Source organism: Aptenodytes patagonicus, chromosome 5 (assembly GCF_965638725.1).
Source record: "Aptenodytes patagonicus chromosome 5, bAptPat1.pri.cur, whole genome shotgun sequence".
NCBI classification, from domain to species: Eukaryota; Metazoa; Chordata; class Aves; order Sphenisciformes; family Spheniscidae; genus Aptenodytes; species Aptenodytes patagonicus.
In genome coordinates this window covers 10,601,098-10,618,834 of record NC_134953.1, presented here as the reverse complement: position 1 = coordinate 10,618,834, position 17,737 = coordinate 10,601,098, and the positions used below count along the sequence as shown (strand labels likewise).

Sequence of the window (17,737 nt, the reverse complement as noted above, 5' to 3'; positions counted from 1 at the left end):
CGCTTGCTCTGGAGGTGCAACTGGAGCATGGGGAGTGGTGGAGGGGGTGGCTTTGAGTTTTGTAGCTCAGCTTGTGGCTGGAAAAGCAGCCTTGGAGCTGCTGGGCTGGGAAGGGGACAGCGCCTGTGCCCCTGTGATAGCAGATAGAGTTTTAGTGAAAAATACAGTCACCACAACCCATGGCTGGCAGGTGCCAGTTGCACAGCTGGGCACAGCTGGAGGGCAGCAGGCACCTGGGCCCACGCCAGCGGCACCTTTGGATGCGGCCACCCTATTTTGGGAGGAGGAGAGGTTTTAGGCAGGTGGGAGGGATGCCCACAGGACAGGGTGTGCTGGTGATGCGGACAGTGATGCTGGAAGCCTCCTACCCAGCGCAGCTCCCCAGAGCAGGCGGACTCAGAGCTGGTGAGCTACTAGTGACCTTGTGGCCCCTCTCGTGGCTGCTCCCACCAGGGTGCATGGGGTGATGGACAGGCTCCCTAGGGAGGGCTGGGGCCAAATGGGCACAGATCTGCCCTGGGCCCCCCATCCAGGTCTTACCACAAGCACCGCCCAGCACTGCCAAGCTCAGCAGTGGTCCGAGCCGAGTGCACGTCCCCGGGGACTCACAGGGTGTCAGAGCCGTTTCCACCAGGGAAGTGTCTGGCCCACGGGTTTGAGCACAGAGCAGCTGCCCCTGCTGCACGCCGGCTGGGGATGCCAGGAAGAAGGCACCCGAGAGCCCCCCCAAGGCACGGGGCAGCCTGTCAGCGCTGCGCAGGACTCCCCTGAGACGGGCAGCGCTGAGCAGCAAGGAGGCTCGTCCTTCGTGGAAGAAGCGGAGCCTCAAGGAGATTGACCTGGGTAATTGGCTCAGGAGAGCAGGCCTCTTAAAAGTCAATTAGAGACTTTTAAAAATAAATCAGACTGGAACATTGCGAGGGCTGCCAGAAAATTTGGGCGAGGTCAGAGTTGCTTAACGTTCATTGTTGATTAGATTCAACCAGTTTTTTGGTTGGGATAACTTCTGCGCCGCTGAGTCAGACTGTTTCGGGGGCTAAGCCAAGAGTGTCTCCTAACGTGGCCATTTAAGGCATGGTGGGCTGAGAGCTGATGGGCAGCCTGAAGAAGACGGTACACCCCGCTGTGAGCTGGGAGGCCGGGGGGGGGTTTCCTTCGTCTTCACCCTCTCTGCCTCAGTTTTCCCTTCTGTGAAGTGCTTTGAAGTCAGTGGGTGGGAAGAGGCGAGCGAAGGAATTATAGTCATCTTGTCTTGGATAGAAACTGCACTCGAGAGCAGCATAAGGAGTTTGTCCAGGTTAAAAAATAATGATCTGTAGGACAGCATGTGATGTGCATATGTTTCTGCTCCAAGTCTCCACTACGGCTGAGCTTGGCAGAGCCTGAGCCCACACATGCAGTTTCACAGACTCAGGGTGGGGGACTTTGGAGCAGCTGTCCTGTCTCTCCACATCCAGTTTGGACGTGGATTTGGGTGCCTTGGTCCTGTCATCAGTCACTGGAGCTGTCCTGTCACCCCACCTCTCCTCCAGCTGCATCCCCAAACCTTCCCTTAGCTCCCAGACCTGACCTGGGAGTGTCTCTAACCAGTGTTGTTCATCCTGGGTCCCAGCAGTGAGTAGCTGGTCTCCAAAGCAGAATGAGGAACCTGCATTTCCTGAGAAGCTGAACGAGGAGAGGAGCTGTAGGCAGGCTAACGTGGAGTGTCCCTTCCCATTGCAGTGACCACCCCCTGAGCCAGCTGGTTTTGGACTCAGACTCGGAGATGGACAGCGTGGAGCAGCTGGCCCTGGGCAGCACGGACACCCTCTCCAACGGGCACAAGGCTGACCTGGAGGCCGCCAAACGCCTGGCCAAGAGGCTCTACAACCTGGATGGCTTTAAAAAAGCAGATGTGGCCCGTCACTTGGGGAAGAAGTACGTGTGGGTATTAACAAGGAACGGCCCGTTCTGCAAGGGGCCCACCTGCACCCGCAGTTTGCCCACAGCTGCTGCCCTTGCAGGGCACTGGGCTGGCAGGGAACAGCTGGCAGGACCCCAGAGCCCACTCCCCATGACTGGTACACCTGGTACATCTGTTCCCTCTAAAGGTCTTAAAACCTAAGAGACATCCAGGTTTTGGTATCTTCCTATCATGACTGCATCTTGGATGCTTCAGTAAGGTGTCAGGGCAGGGAGACAGCTAGCTGACCTCTCATGGGCCATTCCAGCTCTAGCTTCTCCAGTTTCTCTTACATGCCCAGTATTCCCATTGGATCTGTGGGTGACTCCTCTGAGTTTCATGGGAGTGTGGGGTGTCTGTTCCCAGCATGCTTCCCGCAGCCCTGGGGAGCTCCCAACCTCCCAGAATCCAGCCCCCCCCGTGTGCCTTTTGCTGTCCCCATGGTCTAGTCGATCCCACTCTCGCTCCCCCCTTTTCTATTTCAGCAACGAGTTCAGCAAGATGGTGGCAGGGGAATATCTGAAGTTCTTCGTGTTCACGGGGATGAGCCTGGACCAGGCTCTCAGGTCAGAGCTGAGTGCATGTACATGTGTGCGTGTGTGGTGGCCACCCAAGTGGGGTCCTAGCAGACCACGCCCTCCGCAGCTCCGCACCTGCATAGGGATCTGCAGGTGCAAGCAGACCCCACGGCTCCCACCTGGAGATCCCCTTGCCTCTTATATGGCGGGGGTTGAGTCCCAAAATGGTCTCTCAGTCACACAACCGCGAAAGGGCATCCCTGGTTTTAACTCACCAGTCAGTGCGGTTGGGTGACAGTCAGGTTCACCTAGGACTGGCTTTCCAGGCCTTAAGCCCAGAACCTCTTGGTGTCACCCCCACCTCCTTCCCCGGCGTAGGGCCCAGGGCTGGCTGTAGATCTCTACGATGTGCTGGCAGGGTATGATGCTGTGGGCTTGGAGGGGAGTCCTGCAGCGGGTTGGGAGGGATGTGCGATGGCAGGGCTTCATCTGGTCTCCAGACCAGAAAAGCACAGCTCCACTCCTGCGCAAGGTGGGTTGGAGACGCTGCTGGTGGGCTTCAAGTGTGACCGATGCTGCTGCTGCTTCTTCAGGTCCTTTCTAAAGGAGCTGGCCTTGATGGGAGAGACGCAAGAGCGAGAGCGAGTGCTGGCTCATTTTTCCCAGCGCTATTACGAGTGTAATCCCAACGCCATCTCTTCAGAGGGTAAGAAACTGTGTGTGTCCGTGTGTGTCCGTGTGTGTGTGTGTTTCAAGCGAGCCCATGCGTTCGTCAGCTCGGTGAAGGTGCTCAAACTGAAACCAGAGAGCAGGCTGAGAGCCTGTACTGACACCTTAGGAGGAGACAGCCCCGGTTACGGAGATGTCATTTCCCTCAAATGACAGATGCTTTAGATTTTTTTTTTTAAAAAAAAACCTGCTCTGATTGGATCATGCATAATTAGGGCTCAACCCATCCTTAATTCTGACCTTGAGCAGATTAGCACAAGAGGCGAGAGAAGGCCCTCCTCACCAAATAGACCCCAACTCTCAGACCCTCGGCTCAGGGAATAGCCAGGTGAGAAAACTCGGGTGCCCGGCACTCGGGGCGGCACATACACCCACTTCGTCCTGTTCCACGTCTTTGTGCCTCTCTTGTGTGTGTTCACATGCTGGGTCTGCTCTGGGCTGGCTCTGGGGCAGGAGAGGTTTGGGCTGCCTGGCTGGCAGAGGGCTGTGCCGGTCCCACCTTGCCGTGCTAGGAGCTCTGCAGGATTAGCTGCAGCGTCGCTGCCTGGCTGAAGGGGCTGCAGGCTTGGAAGGGAATTCGTACGCTCAGGTTTGGGACCAGCTTTAATTCAGTGGCCTCCTACCTACTCGCCCGCGTGCTGCCAGCACCACGCTGACTGCTGTGTGCCCCATGTGTCCAGGGTGGGAGGAGCGGGCTCGGGGCTGTCTTGGGGGCTCAGAAGCCCCCGTGCCCTGCCTGAGATGCTGAGGGGCTGGAGCACCAGCGGTGGGGCCAAGCCAGGGACTCTAATTCCTGTCCTGTGCTTGTGCTGCAGACGGAGCCCACACCCTCACCTGCGCCCTGATGCTGTTAAACACAGATCTGCATGGACACGTAAGTTCCCACTGCCATCGGCCCTGTCTGTCCCCACCGCCCTGAACCACAGGTACAGGACCCTGGACCCATGAGGGCTGGTCACCTCTAATGTGTCTGGGGAGGAGAGAAGAGAAAGGCTGAGTGAGAGAGGCAGCTGGCGAAGGAGAGAGTGGGGCTTTGGAGGAGACGTGCTGAGCTGGAAGACGTGGAGGTGGGATGAGGACAGAAGAGGAAAGTGGACAGGGAGAGAGGGTGAGGGTGAGACTCCAAAACTAGCTGCCATGGGAGCAGGTAGCACCCAACTTAGAAAAAGGAGGCTAGGCAAAGCCGACAGCTTCCCCATACCTTCAAGCAGCCTCCCTGAGACCTGGCTGGTCCCTCACCCCACTGCAGAGACGGGGTTCTGTTCCTGGGCTGTGGGACATGCTCCAGCCAGCGCAGGTCCCGTGGCCCAAAGGTAACGCCCAGCGTTTCTCTCCCCCTGGCTCCCCCAGAACATTGGGAAGAGAATGTCCTGCTCCGACTTTATTGGCAACTTGGAGGGGCTCAACGGAGGCACTGATTTCCCCAAGGAGCTGCTCAAGGTAAATTCGGTCACTCTCCCTGGCCAGCCAAGCAGCAGGAGCAAAAGCGAGAGCTTTGGGTGGGATCACATGGATGACTATGTGGGATGCAATGAATATGTCCATCCTCATGCAGGAACGGTGGTGGTTCCTTGGCCCGCAGCTTTCCTCCTGCCTTGCTGAGGGGAACATGGGCTGCCCCATTCCCCCAGGAGGACACCGGAGCTCCGGCTGGGGTCCTGATGCTCTCTCCGCTCTTGCTCTGCCTGCATTGCAGGCAAGGGGGAACATGTGGGGCCAGCTTACTGGGGTTGGTTTGCCCAGCTGCAGTCAGAGGCTTCGTGGCATTGACCCCATGGTACTCAGCCCCTCCTGGCTCCCTGGAGCACTGGAGCCCAAAGCCATGGCCAGGCTCTGGGACTGGGGCCACCTCTGGTGGCAGAGGGAATGTTTCTGGTGACATGGGCAAGGCATGGCAATGGGGAGGGTGGGATGGTGGTTAAAGTCCCGGAGCTGGGAACTCGCCACACTGGTGTGACCGGGGGGACTCCTGCCTTCTCCCTGCCTGACCCAGTTCCCAACGGGGTTTGGCTAGGGAGGGCAGCGTTCAGTGAGCACCTCTGTCCTCAGACTGCTGTGCTTCTCCTGCGTCACCTGTTCTCGGGAGGGTTTTCTGAGCTGCCGTCTCCCCATCTCGGGCCCTGGGAATAGGATTAGCTCCCATGGGACCTGCCGGGCAGAAACCATTGCTGTTGGTGAAGCGCTACAGTTGGCAAATACTCATGATGTGGGAGATGGGTTCCCACAGGGTGCCGGAGCCATGATGCGGGGAGATGGTCGATGAGAAAAGGCAACGGAGGGTGAAAGCTGAGCTCCCTTTTCAGCCTCTGTGGGTCTATTCCTGGCTGCATCGCTCACCCCATCATTAAGGGGTTACCAGCAGCTCTCAATAGGGCTGTCCTCCCTCTCAGCCCACGCTTTGCCAGTAAAAGGAGTTACTCAGGAAAAATTCTCCTCTAATTTTAAACCCAGCTCCAGAAAAGGCTTTAAGCACCCAAAATGGAATAGAAACATCCAAAATGAGAACCCTGAACCCCTGCCCTTCAGTGCTGCTGCGCCATGGAGCATCTGAGCTCTGCAGGCTCCTCGGCGTGCCCCCTTTGCAGCCCCCGACGCCCTGCAGTTGCGTACTCCCACTTCAGGCACTGCTGCATCCCTGTTAAACTTCACCCCCAAAAGTACCGGCAGTTTAAACACGCGAGATGAAGTTATCCCATCAGATCCCAGCCAGTGGGAACAGGGCAGCGAGCAAGTGCCACGAAGCTATGGGCTTTCTCTCATGAGTAGGGGCCAAGATCTTTGCTGGGTGTAAGGGAGCGAGGGGAGGCTGCAGCGCTGCAGCACAGCCCTGCACAGCTCTGCCTGCAGCCCAGCAGCGGGGAGACTGCTCTGCTAAAAAAGGCCTGTTCCCTCTGCAGCTGCGGTGCTTCCCACCGTCGCTTTTCAGCCGCCTCTGTATGGGAGCCGTGCTGGGGAGGGGGAGCAAAAGGCAGCGCGAGGAACCGCGTGAGGGGCAGGCTGCAGCTCCGCGCCTGAAGCACCGCTCCGCTTTGGGGAGCCCCTGCCCGTGCAAGGGGGAGTGGGGTCCCAGGATGGGTGAGATGGGGAAAGCGCTGTCAGCCTGTGCTGGGGAGGGGCACAGCAAGGAAAGGCGCCTGAAGGGGCTGTGCCTCTCCTGGGCAGCCTTTACCAGGCTCAGCCAGAGCAGACACCCTCTCCCTTCTGCCCACTGCTTTCGGCTGCTTGGTGCTTGGGTCCCCGCGCAGGCTCAGGGGGCAGAGGAATGGGGAAAGCCTCTCCCGCTGCCCTCCCTGCAGCAGTCTGCGTTAGTCCTGTTACCCTTGGTAGGATGCTGCCTCCTCAGCAGACCTGGCTGGCGGGCCATGCCTGGGGACTGAGGCTTCTGTGCAAGCGTGCCGCACAGCTGGCTGACTAATTTTAGCCCTCCAGGAGCACACACGTTTTCTAAGGGCAGCAGGGGAGGGAAAGGGCTGGCAGACTTTGGAGGAGCTTCCCAAAGCTCAGGGTTGGGTCTTGGGCAGCTCCAACAGTGCAAAAGAAGGATCCTGGGGGCTCTTCCAAGCCTGCCGGGGGAGATAGCGCAGGCTGCTGCCCCACAGGCTTCAGAGCTGGAGGGCTTGAGGTGGCCCCCACCCACAGCACTCGCCGCTGGGGAAACAGGGACAGCAGGGCAGGACCTAGGTGGCTGCAGGGGACACAAGGCCACCATCCCTTGTGACTGGGGATAGCATCAGGAATAGACCCATGGGGAGCCTGGGCGCTCCCCTTGTCTCTGGCTGCGGGGAGTCCCAAGACAAATGCAGCACAATGCCTGAGAGCGGGTGGCACCTTGAGTCAGACGAGAACTTAATCTACTACTAGATAATACATGTAAACAATCCCAGTTTTATGCAGAAGAAACGAAAACACTTCAAAGCTTGTGCTTTTACAGCTGAGCACCACGTCCCCCTCACTGGCAGTGCCTCGCCGTGCCCTGCACGGCACTGCTGCTGAAGCTAAGGCAGCAATGCCTTACTGGCACTCAGCTGCTGCTGCTGGAAACCCTTTCCTCTGGCTCTGAAAGCTCCCCTGGAGAATTGTACTCCACAGGCAGGGCTGCCCAGCTGTCCGACTTGGGTGTCCTCCCCACCGGGGCAGGGAGCCATGCCAGCGATATAAGAACCCGTATAATGTCATGCCCGAGGATGCCCATGTCTGCAGGCTTGGACCTGAATTCCTGAGGCCAAATGAAGGCAGCTGCCCACCCCTCAAGAAAGGAGGCAAAGCCGGACGTCCTGGAGCTGGTGGTATTTTGGTTAGCTCTTGAGATGTTGCTCTTCTCTTGTCAGTCTGATTTTAGCCCAGGCCTCCTGGGATTTCATTCACTGTTGCTGGTTGTCTGTTATATTTCAGATGTGGATTTGACCTTTACATGATTGATCTCTTTGCAGAGCCTTGGCTCTTCCCCATCTTCCTTACTCTTTTGGCTTAACCTTGTGCTTTGCTGGCTGGTAGCAACACAGTAGGGCCAGATCAGACCCCATTTCTCCCTGGTGCTGCTTAGCAATTGCAGGAGTGAGCCAAATCTGTGCTGCCTTCCAGCCTAGGAGCAGGAGCACTTCACAGATGTTAATGAATTAAGCCTGACAATGCAGTCAGTTCCCCGGGGGAGGAAGGTAGGATGGGCCCCCACCTTCCAGCTTGGAGGCACAACGGCAGGGCTCAGACGCTCAGAGTGCTGGGTAAGTGATTAGCAGTGTGGGAAGAAAGCCCCGGCTCCCACCTCTGAGCTATAATCTCAGGAACGCTTGCTCAGTCTAATCCCCTGGGCTATTTTTTTTTTTTTTGCCTGTTTCCCCTGTGAGTGATACGCTGCCCTGCCCCTGTCTCCCATGGCTCCCCCTGGCCTCAGGGGCAGCCCAGCATGTCTGATGGGCTGGGCACCCGTGCCCCCTCCCTTACGAGTTTTGCCCAGCGATCACTATGCCAAGCAGTCAGGACAGAGTGGAAAATTTCCCCTTCTCCGCTGGCCGCATCTCCTACTCAGTCAAGCCTAACTAAATTACGCATCGATCCTCATGCCTTCTGCAAGGATGCCCAGCCCTTTGCTTCTTCACGGGAACAGCTCCCTGGAGCATCTGCATCCTGCCCTTAACCAGCCAGGCGGCTCTAGCTACCGATTTTTCTGCCCTGACCTCGAAGGAACGGGCAGGAGGGTTACGTGTGGGGTGGGCACTGAAGATGGAAGGTCTGAGATCTCCTACCAGCTCAGTCCTTTGACGGTCCCTGGTGCAGGCTGGGCTGCAGCAGCGGCTCTGAAGCCTGCCCAGCTGGCACAGGGTGGAGGTGCCGCCTGCCCGATGGACCCCTGGAAGCCCCTGAGATGTCACCACCGCTGCCCCCCAGCCCCGTGAGCCCAGGAGCGTCCAGCCACCTGCTCCCGCTCTTCCTTGCGGGGCGGAAAGGAGGCAGGGAGGGCCAGCTGGGGCACCGGGGGCAGCTCCGGGGGCAGCTCCGGCGACCCGTGTGGCATCGGCGCCGGGGATGGTGTCCCACCACGCGGGACGCCCGCCGTTGCCTCCGCGGGCCCGGCTCCACCGCTCGGCTCGGCCCGGTTCGGCCCCGCTCGGCTCGGCTCGGCTCGGCTCGGCCGGGCGCCGCGGGTCGCCATTGGCTGAGGCGGGCGGGGCGGGGCGGGGCCCCGCCTCTGTCGGGCAGCAGCCGCCGAGCCCTGCCCGGCCCGGCCCGGCTTCAACAGGCGGCGGCGGCGGAGCGGGCCGCGGCAGGCAGGGCAGGCAGGGCCGGGCAGGGCCGGGCAGGGCCGCCGGGCACCCCGCCGCCCCCCCCCCCCCCTCCCCCCGCCGCCGGCGGCAGGATGATCGGCGTCAACAGCATCAACAGCAGCGCGGGGCGCATGCGGTCCCGCTCCATGTGCTCGGTTCGCTACGGGCGCAACTACCGCGGCGTGGAGACCTTCTGCTACGGCTGGCCCCAGCGCTCCCGCACCCTCAAGCCGGTGCTCTACACCGACCTGGTGGTCAGCCGCCTCCAGAGCCGCCGCAAGAAGAAGCCGGTAAGCGGCGGGCCGGGGGAGCGGGGGGCGCCGCGGGGGGATGCGCAGCGCCCTGCGCTCCGGCGGGGACACGGGCGGACGGACGGACGGACGGATATGCCCGGACGGCCGCCGGCCCGCCCGCTGTATGGGTGTAGCGAGCAGCCAGCCCCATCTCCCTCCCCTGCCTGCTTTTTGCGGAGACTGGTCCCCATCGGCCCCCCTCCGCCCGAGGGTCCCCGTCTCCAGCCCTGCCATCCTCCCCGCATCCCACCCCGAGCACGGGGGGTGGCGGGAGCACGGCGAGACCTGGGTGACATTGCACCGCTTACGACAGCAACGCTTGCTCGAAAACATCGCTGCGAGAAGAATCCAGGACAGAGCCGTGCCGCTGGGACCAGCCCTCCAGCTTAGCATAAGTGACAAGCTCTGCGGGCTCCCCGCCAAGGGCTGTGCTGAGCCGTGCCAGCCCGGCCAGGGCAGACTGGTACCCGGCTGGGGTGGTGGGGAGAGCTGCAAGGCAGCGCAGAGGGGCAGCGCTGCAGCCCCGGCTCCCAGCCGAGTGGAGCTGGAGAGGGAGGAGTGGCTGCCTGGACAAAAAAGGGCTTTTTACTGCCAAGAGCTTGCTCGGTGTGAGCTGGCATCCGTTTCGGAGGTGTTAAGCTGGTGTGCATGGGTCCTAGGTGGGGAGAAGCGAACAGGCTGTCTCTGGGCGCATCCTACCTAGGTTGGGTGCCTGCCTCTGGTGTAGCAGCGAGAGAAGAGTCCTTACTGGCCTCCGTGTTCCAGGCAGGTTGGGGCAAAGCAGGCAGGGGTACCCCAGAGCCGCCTGGGCTGCCCCCATGGTCAAAACCAGCCTGGCAGGGACATCAGGGCCATGACAAGCGGCGATGCTGTCATAGCGCAGTACGGTCTGGGGGCAGCATTAAGTTGTGACGCACTCGGATGGAAACATGCAGTTGGAAGGGAGACGCTCAGTCGCTGCTTCCCGCGCTGTGGGGCTGCGCTGGGAGGGATAGAGGGGTCTGCCATCCTGGGGGTGGGTAGTCAGCTGGGCCAGGAATGTTTTAAAAGATACTGGTGCAGCTTATGATGTTGCCGAGTCAAAAGCATGGGGCAGGGATGGGTAGCCGTCCCCCGCTGCCTGCTATTGCTGCCTGCAGCAGGGCGGAAGGTGATGCACAGGACACTGTCCCCGTGGCAGCCCACCCAACAGGGAAAAAAGTCTGTCCCCAAGTCACTCTGCTCTGTGTGCACACGGGAGCCCCTCTGCAGTAGAAGGGTGTGCGCAGCAGGGTTGGTGCATGCCAGGTGATGAGTTGTTCTTGGGCATGGGTTGTGCGTGCTGGGCAGGCAGCGGGGGTGGAGGGGGGGGCTGTGAAGGTGAATAAGGGACCTGACATAGGTACGGTTCCCACTGATATACGTCCCTGATCTGATGGTGCCGTTCGTGTCTGCGCAGCTTTGGGGGTCTGGGTGCCTGGGGAACCTGACAGAGCTTTGTGGCTGGGTGTAGAGAAAGATATTTTGCTAAGGAAAAGTTGGGGGAAGCCAGCAATCGAGCTCTCGTATTGAAATGCTGCCAGGCACGGAGAGAGGGAGAATGACTGCAGGGAGGGCGCTTGGTGGCTGTGAAGTCTGTCTTGCAGAATGTCAGGCAGCTGTGGCTGGTCACTGGGCTGACAGGAGGAAGGGGAGTCTTGACCTGCACAGGGCATCTTGCAGCGTTGAGAGCCGAGCACTGTGTTGCTTAGCACAGGAACCAGCAGACTGGAAAGGGGACGTGTCCGTAAGAGTTATGATCCATAAAAGAGGCACTCCAGAAAGGGTTAAAACCCTCTGCCAGATGCCTAAATTTCTGCCTTAACCCTCCTCTGTCACTTGAGTGCTGGGCTACAGCCCTCGGTACAGTCCAGTCTGTGCCAAAGCTGTGTCCGGGCCAGCTGAATTTCCCCTCTGGTCTGCTCTGAACTGGGGGAATGTCTTCTCCCTGCCCTGCTTGCGTAGGGCCGTCCCCAGTGGGGCTGGCAATAAGGCTGAGCTGGAGCATCAGAGCTACCTGCCTCTTGCCCAGTGCGGCCCCCCCCCTCCTGGAGACGTTTGCTAGAGCAGGATTCGGGGACGTCCTCTCAGCCTGCTTTTGGGAGGGAGGGCACCAAAGAAAGACGTTGTTGGTTCAGTTAGAAATCCCGCTGGGACAGTACATTCCTAGGTCTCTGGTGTTGTGCATGTCTAGGGCAGAGCTGGCTGGCCCTGCGTGCTGCAGCAGTGAGCTCATAACCCAGCGATGACAAAAAAACCCCCAACCACGCTTGGGGTCGGCTGCGGTGGCATGGGGCCAATGCCCTGCTTTCTCTTGGGCAGTGCTTGCAAGTTCAGTGCTTGCAAGAGGTGCCGTCCTTTCGGCCCAGGGGGAATGAATCCACGGAGCAAAGAAAGCCTAGAGAGAGGGACCTGCTGAGTGATGAAACCAGTGTCTCTGGTCTTTGCTGACACGGTTGTGAGTTAGGCTTCAGGAGCCTGCACCACCTGTGGTTCCCCAGCAGAAACGGTCTGTGCACCAAAGACCCCGGAGTTTAGTGGACTGACAGGCGGTGGTACTGCCACGGGACCAGAAAAGCGGGTTGGGCTTTGTGGCTGGAGTGCATCTTCTCAGCTAGGACTTGGGCTGAGTCTACCAGCTTTGTTTCTGAGACCGGTGTTGGCTGGGGGTGGCGTTTAGCCAAGCAGAGTCTTGGCAGGATTTAAGTGTAGACGTAAAGCTTTGCATTGCCCTCTCAATCCCCCCAGCCCCCCCCATTTGCCTCTCACTGTCCTCCTGCACAGGAGTGCTGAGCAGCCCCTGCTCCCCGTCTCTGAGGTGGGGGTACTTGGCAGCTCCTGCCCGCAGCGGGCTTGTGGGATGCTGTCGGGGCTTGTAATGGGGCGGCTGGAGCCTTTTGAAGCCACAAGGCAGTTCAGCCTTTGAAGTGTGCACTGGCAGTCCCAGAGCCCAGGTTTCTGTAGTGTGGTGCTCTGCCGGGCTGTTCTCCGGCACTGTGCCATCCAGAATTACTCCCCAAACGTCTTCTGACATCAGCTCGTTCACTCGATGTTTAGCAGCAATCCTCCCGCAAGCCCTGCGTGGGGCTGGGGGCCTGGGGGCCACGGTCCCCTCCGGTGCGGCGCTTCGCCCTGTCCTCCAAAATCCCCGCTCAGCTGGCTCACGTCTCCCTTCCTTGGGGCGTGGAGCCGACCCCTCTCTGTATCGTCACTGAGCCGGGTGGAAGCCAAGCCACGCGTCCTGTCCTGCCTGCTCTTTCCAAGGAGCTTTTCTGCAGTTTCCAGTCCCTACTTCTCTGTGCCAGTTTTCCAGTCTCCTTTTTGTGTCTTGGTTCTCAGCATCTCTCGGCTGCGTCCCTGGCAGTGAGTAAGATCCCTTTCCTTCTGTTTCTCGTGGCGATTCGTTATCGTTCACATTGCTCTGAGACGTCTGCTTCTCCCCCTGCTCTGCTCCCAGGTTATGTTCTGAAGGACTTTGGGTTGTTTTTTTCCCCCAGTCTCTTCTCTAGGTGTCTTTGCAACCCGTGCTCCTCTGGCTGCCTTGCTGCCAGCCCTCCGGTGGGTACCCCCTGCTGACAACTCAGCATCCTGCCCCTCCGGCGCCGGGGCTGCACAAATGGGGCCGGAGTCTAATCTCCGCTCGGGCACTGAGGCCGTACCCCCTCCATGAGCCTCCTGACTTCCCAGGAGACAAGTGAACCCCACTTTCTGCCTGCGGATCGGGGCTATCCTTTTCATCCTCTGAGAAACAAGCTGATGCTCTGCCAGCATTTCCCTGATAGGGAAGCGTGGGAGGAGCCGGATCCCCGCTCCGTCCTGGCCACTGCGCCTCTCGGGGGAGTGATGGATGTCCCTTCCCCAGACACCGCTGGGGCCTGTCTGCTGGCCAGCTTTCCTGGGCCCCTGCACGCCTCCAGTTGTACTTTCTCAGCCACCAGCAAGATCTCTCAGCAGCAGTCTCTGGCCCAGTGATAGATGTTGACAGCTGCCTGAACAGCCTGTGCGAGACTCGATTATTTTCCTCCGAGGATGATGCCTTCCAGATCTTGCTCCGAAGCCCTCTGCAAGCGCTGTGTTGAAACCCTCTCCAGAGCCTCCCCGGCAGCAGAACCGTGCCGAGTGCTTCTGGCTTGCAGCCAGCTTGGACTGGACAAACACTTGGGAGCAGGGCCCTAGAGCATCCTGCTGCAGGCAGGCTCAGCTTGTTCCTGTGCTGAGATGTAGGCAGCAGGTCCTGCCTTGCTCAACTTGGCGGTGTTCAGGCCAGCAGGGAGGGCAGGCTGCTTGGGGTGTTCTGGGGCGGGGGTAGGGACAGGCCACAGCCACCCCAAGCAGCAGCAGCCCAGCAGTAGGCAAACACCCATCCTGCCTCGACCAGCCACGAGGTCCTTTGAGGTCTTCATGAACGATGGTCTGCTGGTGTCTCTGCAAGCCCCGGGCCAGCGCCCTGCTGAAGTCTCTCCCGAAGCTTAAGCGTGCTCCTGGCCAGCCTCCCACGGGAGCATCACATCGCTTTTGAGCACTGGGTGCTGCCACAAGCCCGCTTCTGCCAGTCCAGGACAGGCAGCCAACGGCAGGGAGGTCGCTGGCTGTGGTGTGTCATGGCATGGAGCTGCTGGAGGCGCTGGGGCAGGCTGAAGTCCTGCCGAGCAGGGTGCAAGCATGCACCATCAAAGTCCGGCCCAAAGGCTTGCTCTCCTGGGGCCTGGGCCTCCTGAAGGCCATCCATTTGGCCAGCCTGGGACACCCTGGAGCGGGGAGAAGTGTATCTCCCAAGGCACTGGAAATGTTTGGCACGCCTCGCTGTCATGCTGCTAATGCCGTGCCACTGTCACAGGCAGACAGACAGGGAGGGGAGGAGAGGGGAGACAGCCAGGGCCATGCCCCAGCACCGTGCCCAGGGTGTGCGTGGGTTTGCAGGTCCCATGGTACCCAGGAGAAGGTACCTGTAGCCCTGAAACAAGGCCAGTTGGCTGGCCAGGCCAGGCCAGGGCTGGACAAGGATGAACTGGCCTGGGGCTGCCTCAGCCTCCAGTGCCCCTGAGCCAGCCTGGCGTGCCCCCTCCATCCCCGGAGCAGCTCCCCTGACCTGGCACCACTCTCCTGCTGATCCCCTGCTCTTCTCTCCACAGGCGCTGTACGGCTCCATCAAGAATGAGAAGCTGCAGTGGGCCATGTGAGTATCCCTCCTGGGGGATGCCGCCGCCTGGTGCTGGGCGGGCAGCGGGGCCACCCTGCTGGCACAGGCGTCTTCCTTGCCCCTGCTGCCCTCACCGCCGGGGCATCGTCCTGCCCTAGAGGTCAGCTGTGATGCTGCAGGGCTGTGAGGATGTGGGATGGGATGAGTTGAGATAGGATGGGGGCGTCTGGAGAGCTGCGGTGGCAGCATACCCCTGGCTGCCCTCAGCACCTCGATGGGGACCCCTTCCCTGGCATGCTGGGGGAAGGCTGCCCGAGGCCAGCTCCACGCAGCTTTGGTGTTGCTTCATGCCTTGGTGGCCATGCCCAGGGTGGGAGCAGGCAGGCTCTAGGGGGGCCATGGCTGTGCCAGGGCCCCGCAGGGTGCCCGCACCCTCGCCCACAGCTGCCATCTCCAGCAGCAGGAGCGGCAGCGCCCGCGCTGCGGGGATTAATCAGCCCGGCGGTACCGCCAGCGCTGAGCCAATGCACTCGGGCTGCTGCCATGGAGACGCCGGCAGATGCTGAGGGGTTTAATTAGCAGTGAGCGGGTCTGAGGGAGGGGGGAGGCAGCAGCTCTGGGCTCCCACATCTTCCTGCTGGGCGGGGGGAGCAGCATCGATGCAGCCTGCCCGCAGTGCGAGGGGCCATGATCTGGAGCCCCGGTGCTGCCCGAGGCCTCCCCTCCACAGGCTCCTCACACCCCTTTGCTGGTGGCTCTGATCCCCATAGCCCGACTGCTGCCGTGAAGGAGTGGGGACTGCAGCCTGGGTCTCTCTTTGAGGGGGTTTCCCTCTATACCTTCTCTCCTGCCAGCTCCTGCCTGTGAGCCTGTCCACCGTGGGCCAGGGGGGCTGTAGTGGTGCCAAGCCCCAGGGCACTGCTCCTCTACAGCTCCTGGCACATCGGTTTGGCTGGCATCAGTCCCAGCCCTGTCCAAAAATGCTCCTCACTCCCTGGGGCAGGCAGGGCCCCCCGCCCTGAGCCAGCAGCAGACACTCCGATGCCTTGTCTTTCGAAGGGCCAGGCAGCACCTCAGCTGCCAGCCTAGAGGGGCAGGGGCACAGAGGCATGACTGGGTTTGGGATGCTCTCCAGTGGTGATGGGAGACTGCTCAGCCTGGTCTGCCTCTCCTGGCCTCCCTTTCAGAAGCCAGGCCTAAAAGTGGCACCGCAAGTGGGAGGCTTGGTATTTGCTTTCCCCAGCAAGGTAACAAACCCTTTCCCCACCCAAATCTGTGCCTGGCAGAGATGAGGAGGAGCTGAGAAAGTCCCTCTCAGAGCTGGCAGACCCCAACCCTAAGTCCATCAAGCGCATCAGCAGCTGCAGTAACCCCTTTCTGGACTTCTCCCAAGACTCCAGCATTGCCACCTACAAGCATGGACTGTTAGTGCGCAAGATCCACGCTGATCCCGACTGCAAGAAAAGTAGGTGCCTGGGGAGCCTACGGGAGGGACTCGGGGCGAGGGGGCACTGGTGAGCTCCAGAAACCCTAATGGGCGAGCGGGGCAGGAGGCATTACGTGACATCTTCTGACATTACGTGACATTCTATGGAAGTGGTTGAGTCCCCATCCCTGGAGGTATTTAAAAGACGAGTAGATGAGGCACTTAGGGACATGGTTTAGTGGGTGGTGGTGTTGGGTCGACGGTTGGACTCGATGATCTTAGAGGTCTTTTCCAACCTCAATGATTCTATGATTCTATCTGACTGTAGCATCAAGCCAGCCTCCAGCATCAGCCCCCTGTGCCCTCTCTGTCCAGCTGTGCCGGGCATAATTCAGCCCCCAGGCTGGGGAGCCTGAAAGCCTCTCCCTGCCCGTCTGCCCCCACCATCAGGACTGGGCAGAGGCTGAGACGGCAGCAGGCAGCGCAGCCCTTGCCTGCGGCACTGGGAAGGGGGCAGGCGGGGAGGTGGGGTGGGCTCCCCGGGGGATGCACCCTTGCTGCAGGATGGCGGGGACAAAGGAAGGTGTCCAAACAAGCCGCACAGCAGGCTGCTGCTGGTTGGACGCTGCCAGGCACGTTCACCGTTTCCACCGTAAAATCCCCTCTAAGCCCTGGCCGTCTAATGCTGCCTTGATCTGATTAGATGCAGCTGCCCTCCAAAGCTAGCATTACCTGGTGGGCAGCACTGCCTCGTCCCCGTCCCCGAGCGGGCAGGCAGCGGTGAAGCTGAGCATGAGCGGCGAGGCGGGGAGCGCAGCGGTGCCGGCCCCGGGAGGCGGCAGGCGGCCCCCCTGCCAGCAGCACCATCTGCCAGCCACGCAGCCAGCACGGGCTCAGGTGTGCGGGGACAGTCCTGGCGTGCCGCCCGTCCCCGGGGTGGGGTGACGTGCGCCATGGCAGGGCTGGCTGGAGGAGGATGGGGGGAGGGATGCCTTTCCCCAGCGTTTTGCTGGGGCTGATGTCTGGGCTGCTCTCTCCTCCTCGGCAGCGCCCCGAGGGAAGCGCGGCTGGAAGCCCTTCCATGCCATCCTGAAGGGGATGATTCTCTACCTGCAGAAGGTAGGCAGCAGCGGGGCCATCCGTGCCAGGGAGAGGGATCGTCCGCGACCCAGGGAGGGGTGGTTATGACAATCCCCACAGCAGCAAGAGAGGGGCTCCAGCGCATGGCATTGCAAAGCCTGGCCTAAGCAGACTTGGCACCATGCCTGCTTGAGCCGTTGCTTGGGGTCCTGGTGGCGTCCCTGTTCCTGGGGTGCTCAGGCTCAGCCTGGGCAGTGAAAGCAGCTGCTAACCGAGGGCCCTGCTGCATGTGGGGGCTTGACTGGGCAGAGAAGAGGCACCGGGGCCTTTGCCCTCAGGGGAGGGGGGCGGATTTGGGCAGCAAATCCAGTCTCCTGCAGGCACACATACTGCCCAGCTGCGGGGCAGCGGGGAACAGCCACTGTGCTGTGGCCAAGCCCATGCACCTGGGTTGTGCAGCCTCTCCCCATGGGTATAGCATGAGCTGGAGGCAGAGCCTGCAGCAGCCTGGTGGAGGGTGATGTCCCAGCCCCACCACTGCAAACACTCACCTGCAGGCCCCACGGCCTCGTAGAGCTGACTCATGGTGGGGTGCATCCCTAAGTTGGCTCTGAAACGCCCTGTGATTCGCAGGAGGAGTATAAGCCAGGGAAGTCGCTGGCGGAAGAGGAGCTGAAGAACGCTATTAGCATCCACCATTCGCTTGCCACGCGGGCATCTGACTACAGCAAGCGACCCAATGTCTTCTACCTCAGGACAGCTGACTGGAGGGTCTTCCTCTTCCAAGCACAGTGAGTCCCCCAGGATCACCGGCTGGGCCCCACGCTGG

General features: G+C 60.7%; 1 protein-coding gene across 3 annotated transcripts in view; it reads left to right on the top strand.

Annotated features, from left to right (window-relative positions):
• PSD (pleckstrin and Sec7 domain containing) overlaps positions 1–17,737 on the top strand; it is a 50,146-nt gene that overhangs the window by 29,048 nt on the left and 3,361 nt on the right. For all 3 annotated transcript variants that reach the window (XM_076338617.1, XM_076338615.1, XM_076338616.1), the window contains 9 exons: positions 1,723–1,917; positions 2,428–2,508; positions 3,054–3,166; positions 4,005–4,063; positions 4,540–4,629; positions 14,395–14,438; positions 15,689–15,867; positions 16,877–16,947; positions 17,542–17,699. In XM_076338617.1, the coding sequence (XP_076194732.1) occupies positions 1,723–1,917; positions 2,428–2,508; positions 3,054–3,166; positions 4,005–4,063; positions 4,540–4,629; positions 14,395–14,438; positions 15,689–15,867; positions 16,877–16,947; positions 17,542–17,699 (990 nt within the window). The remainder of the gene's footprint in view (positions 1–1,722; positions 1,918–2,427; positions 2,509–3,053; positions 3,167–4,004; positions 4,064–4,539; positions 4,630–14,394; positions 14,439–15,688; positions 15,868–16,876; positions 16,948–17,541; positions 17,700–17,737) is intronic.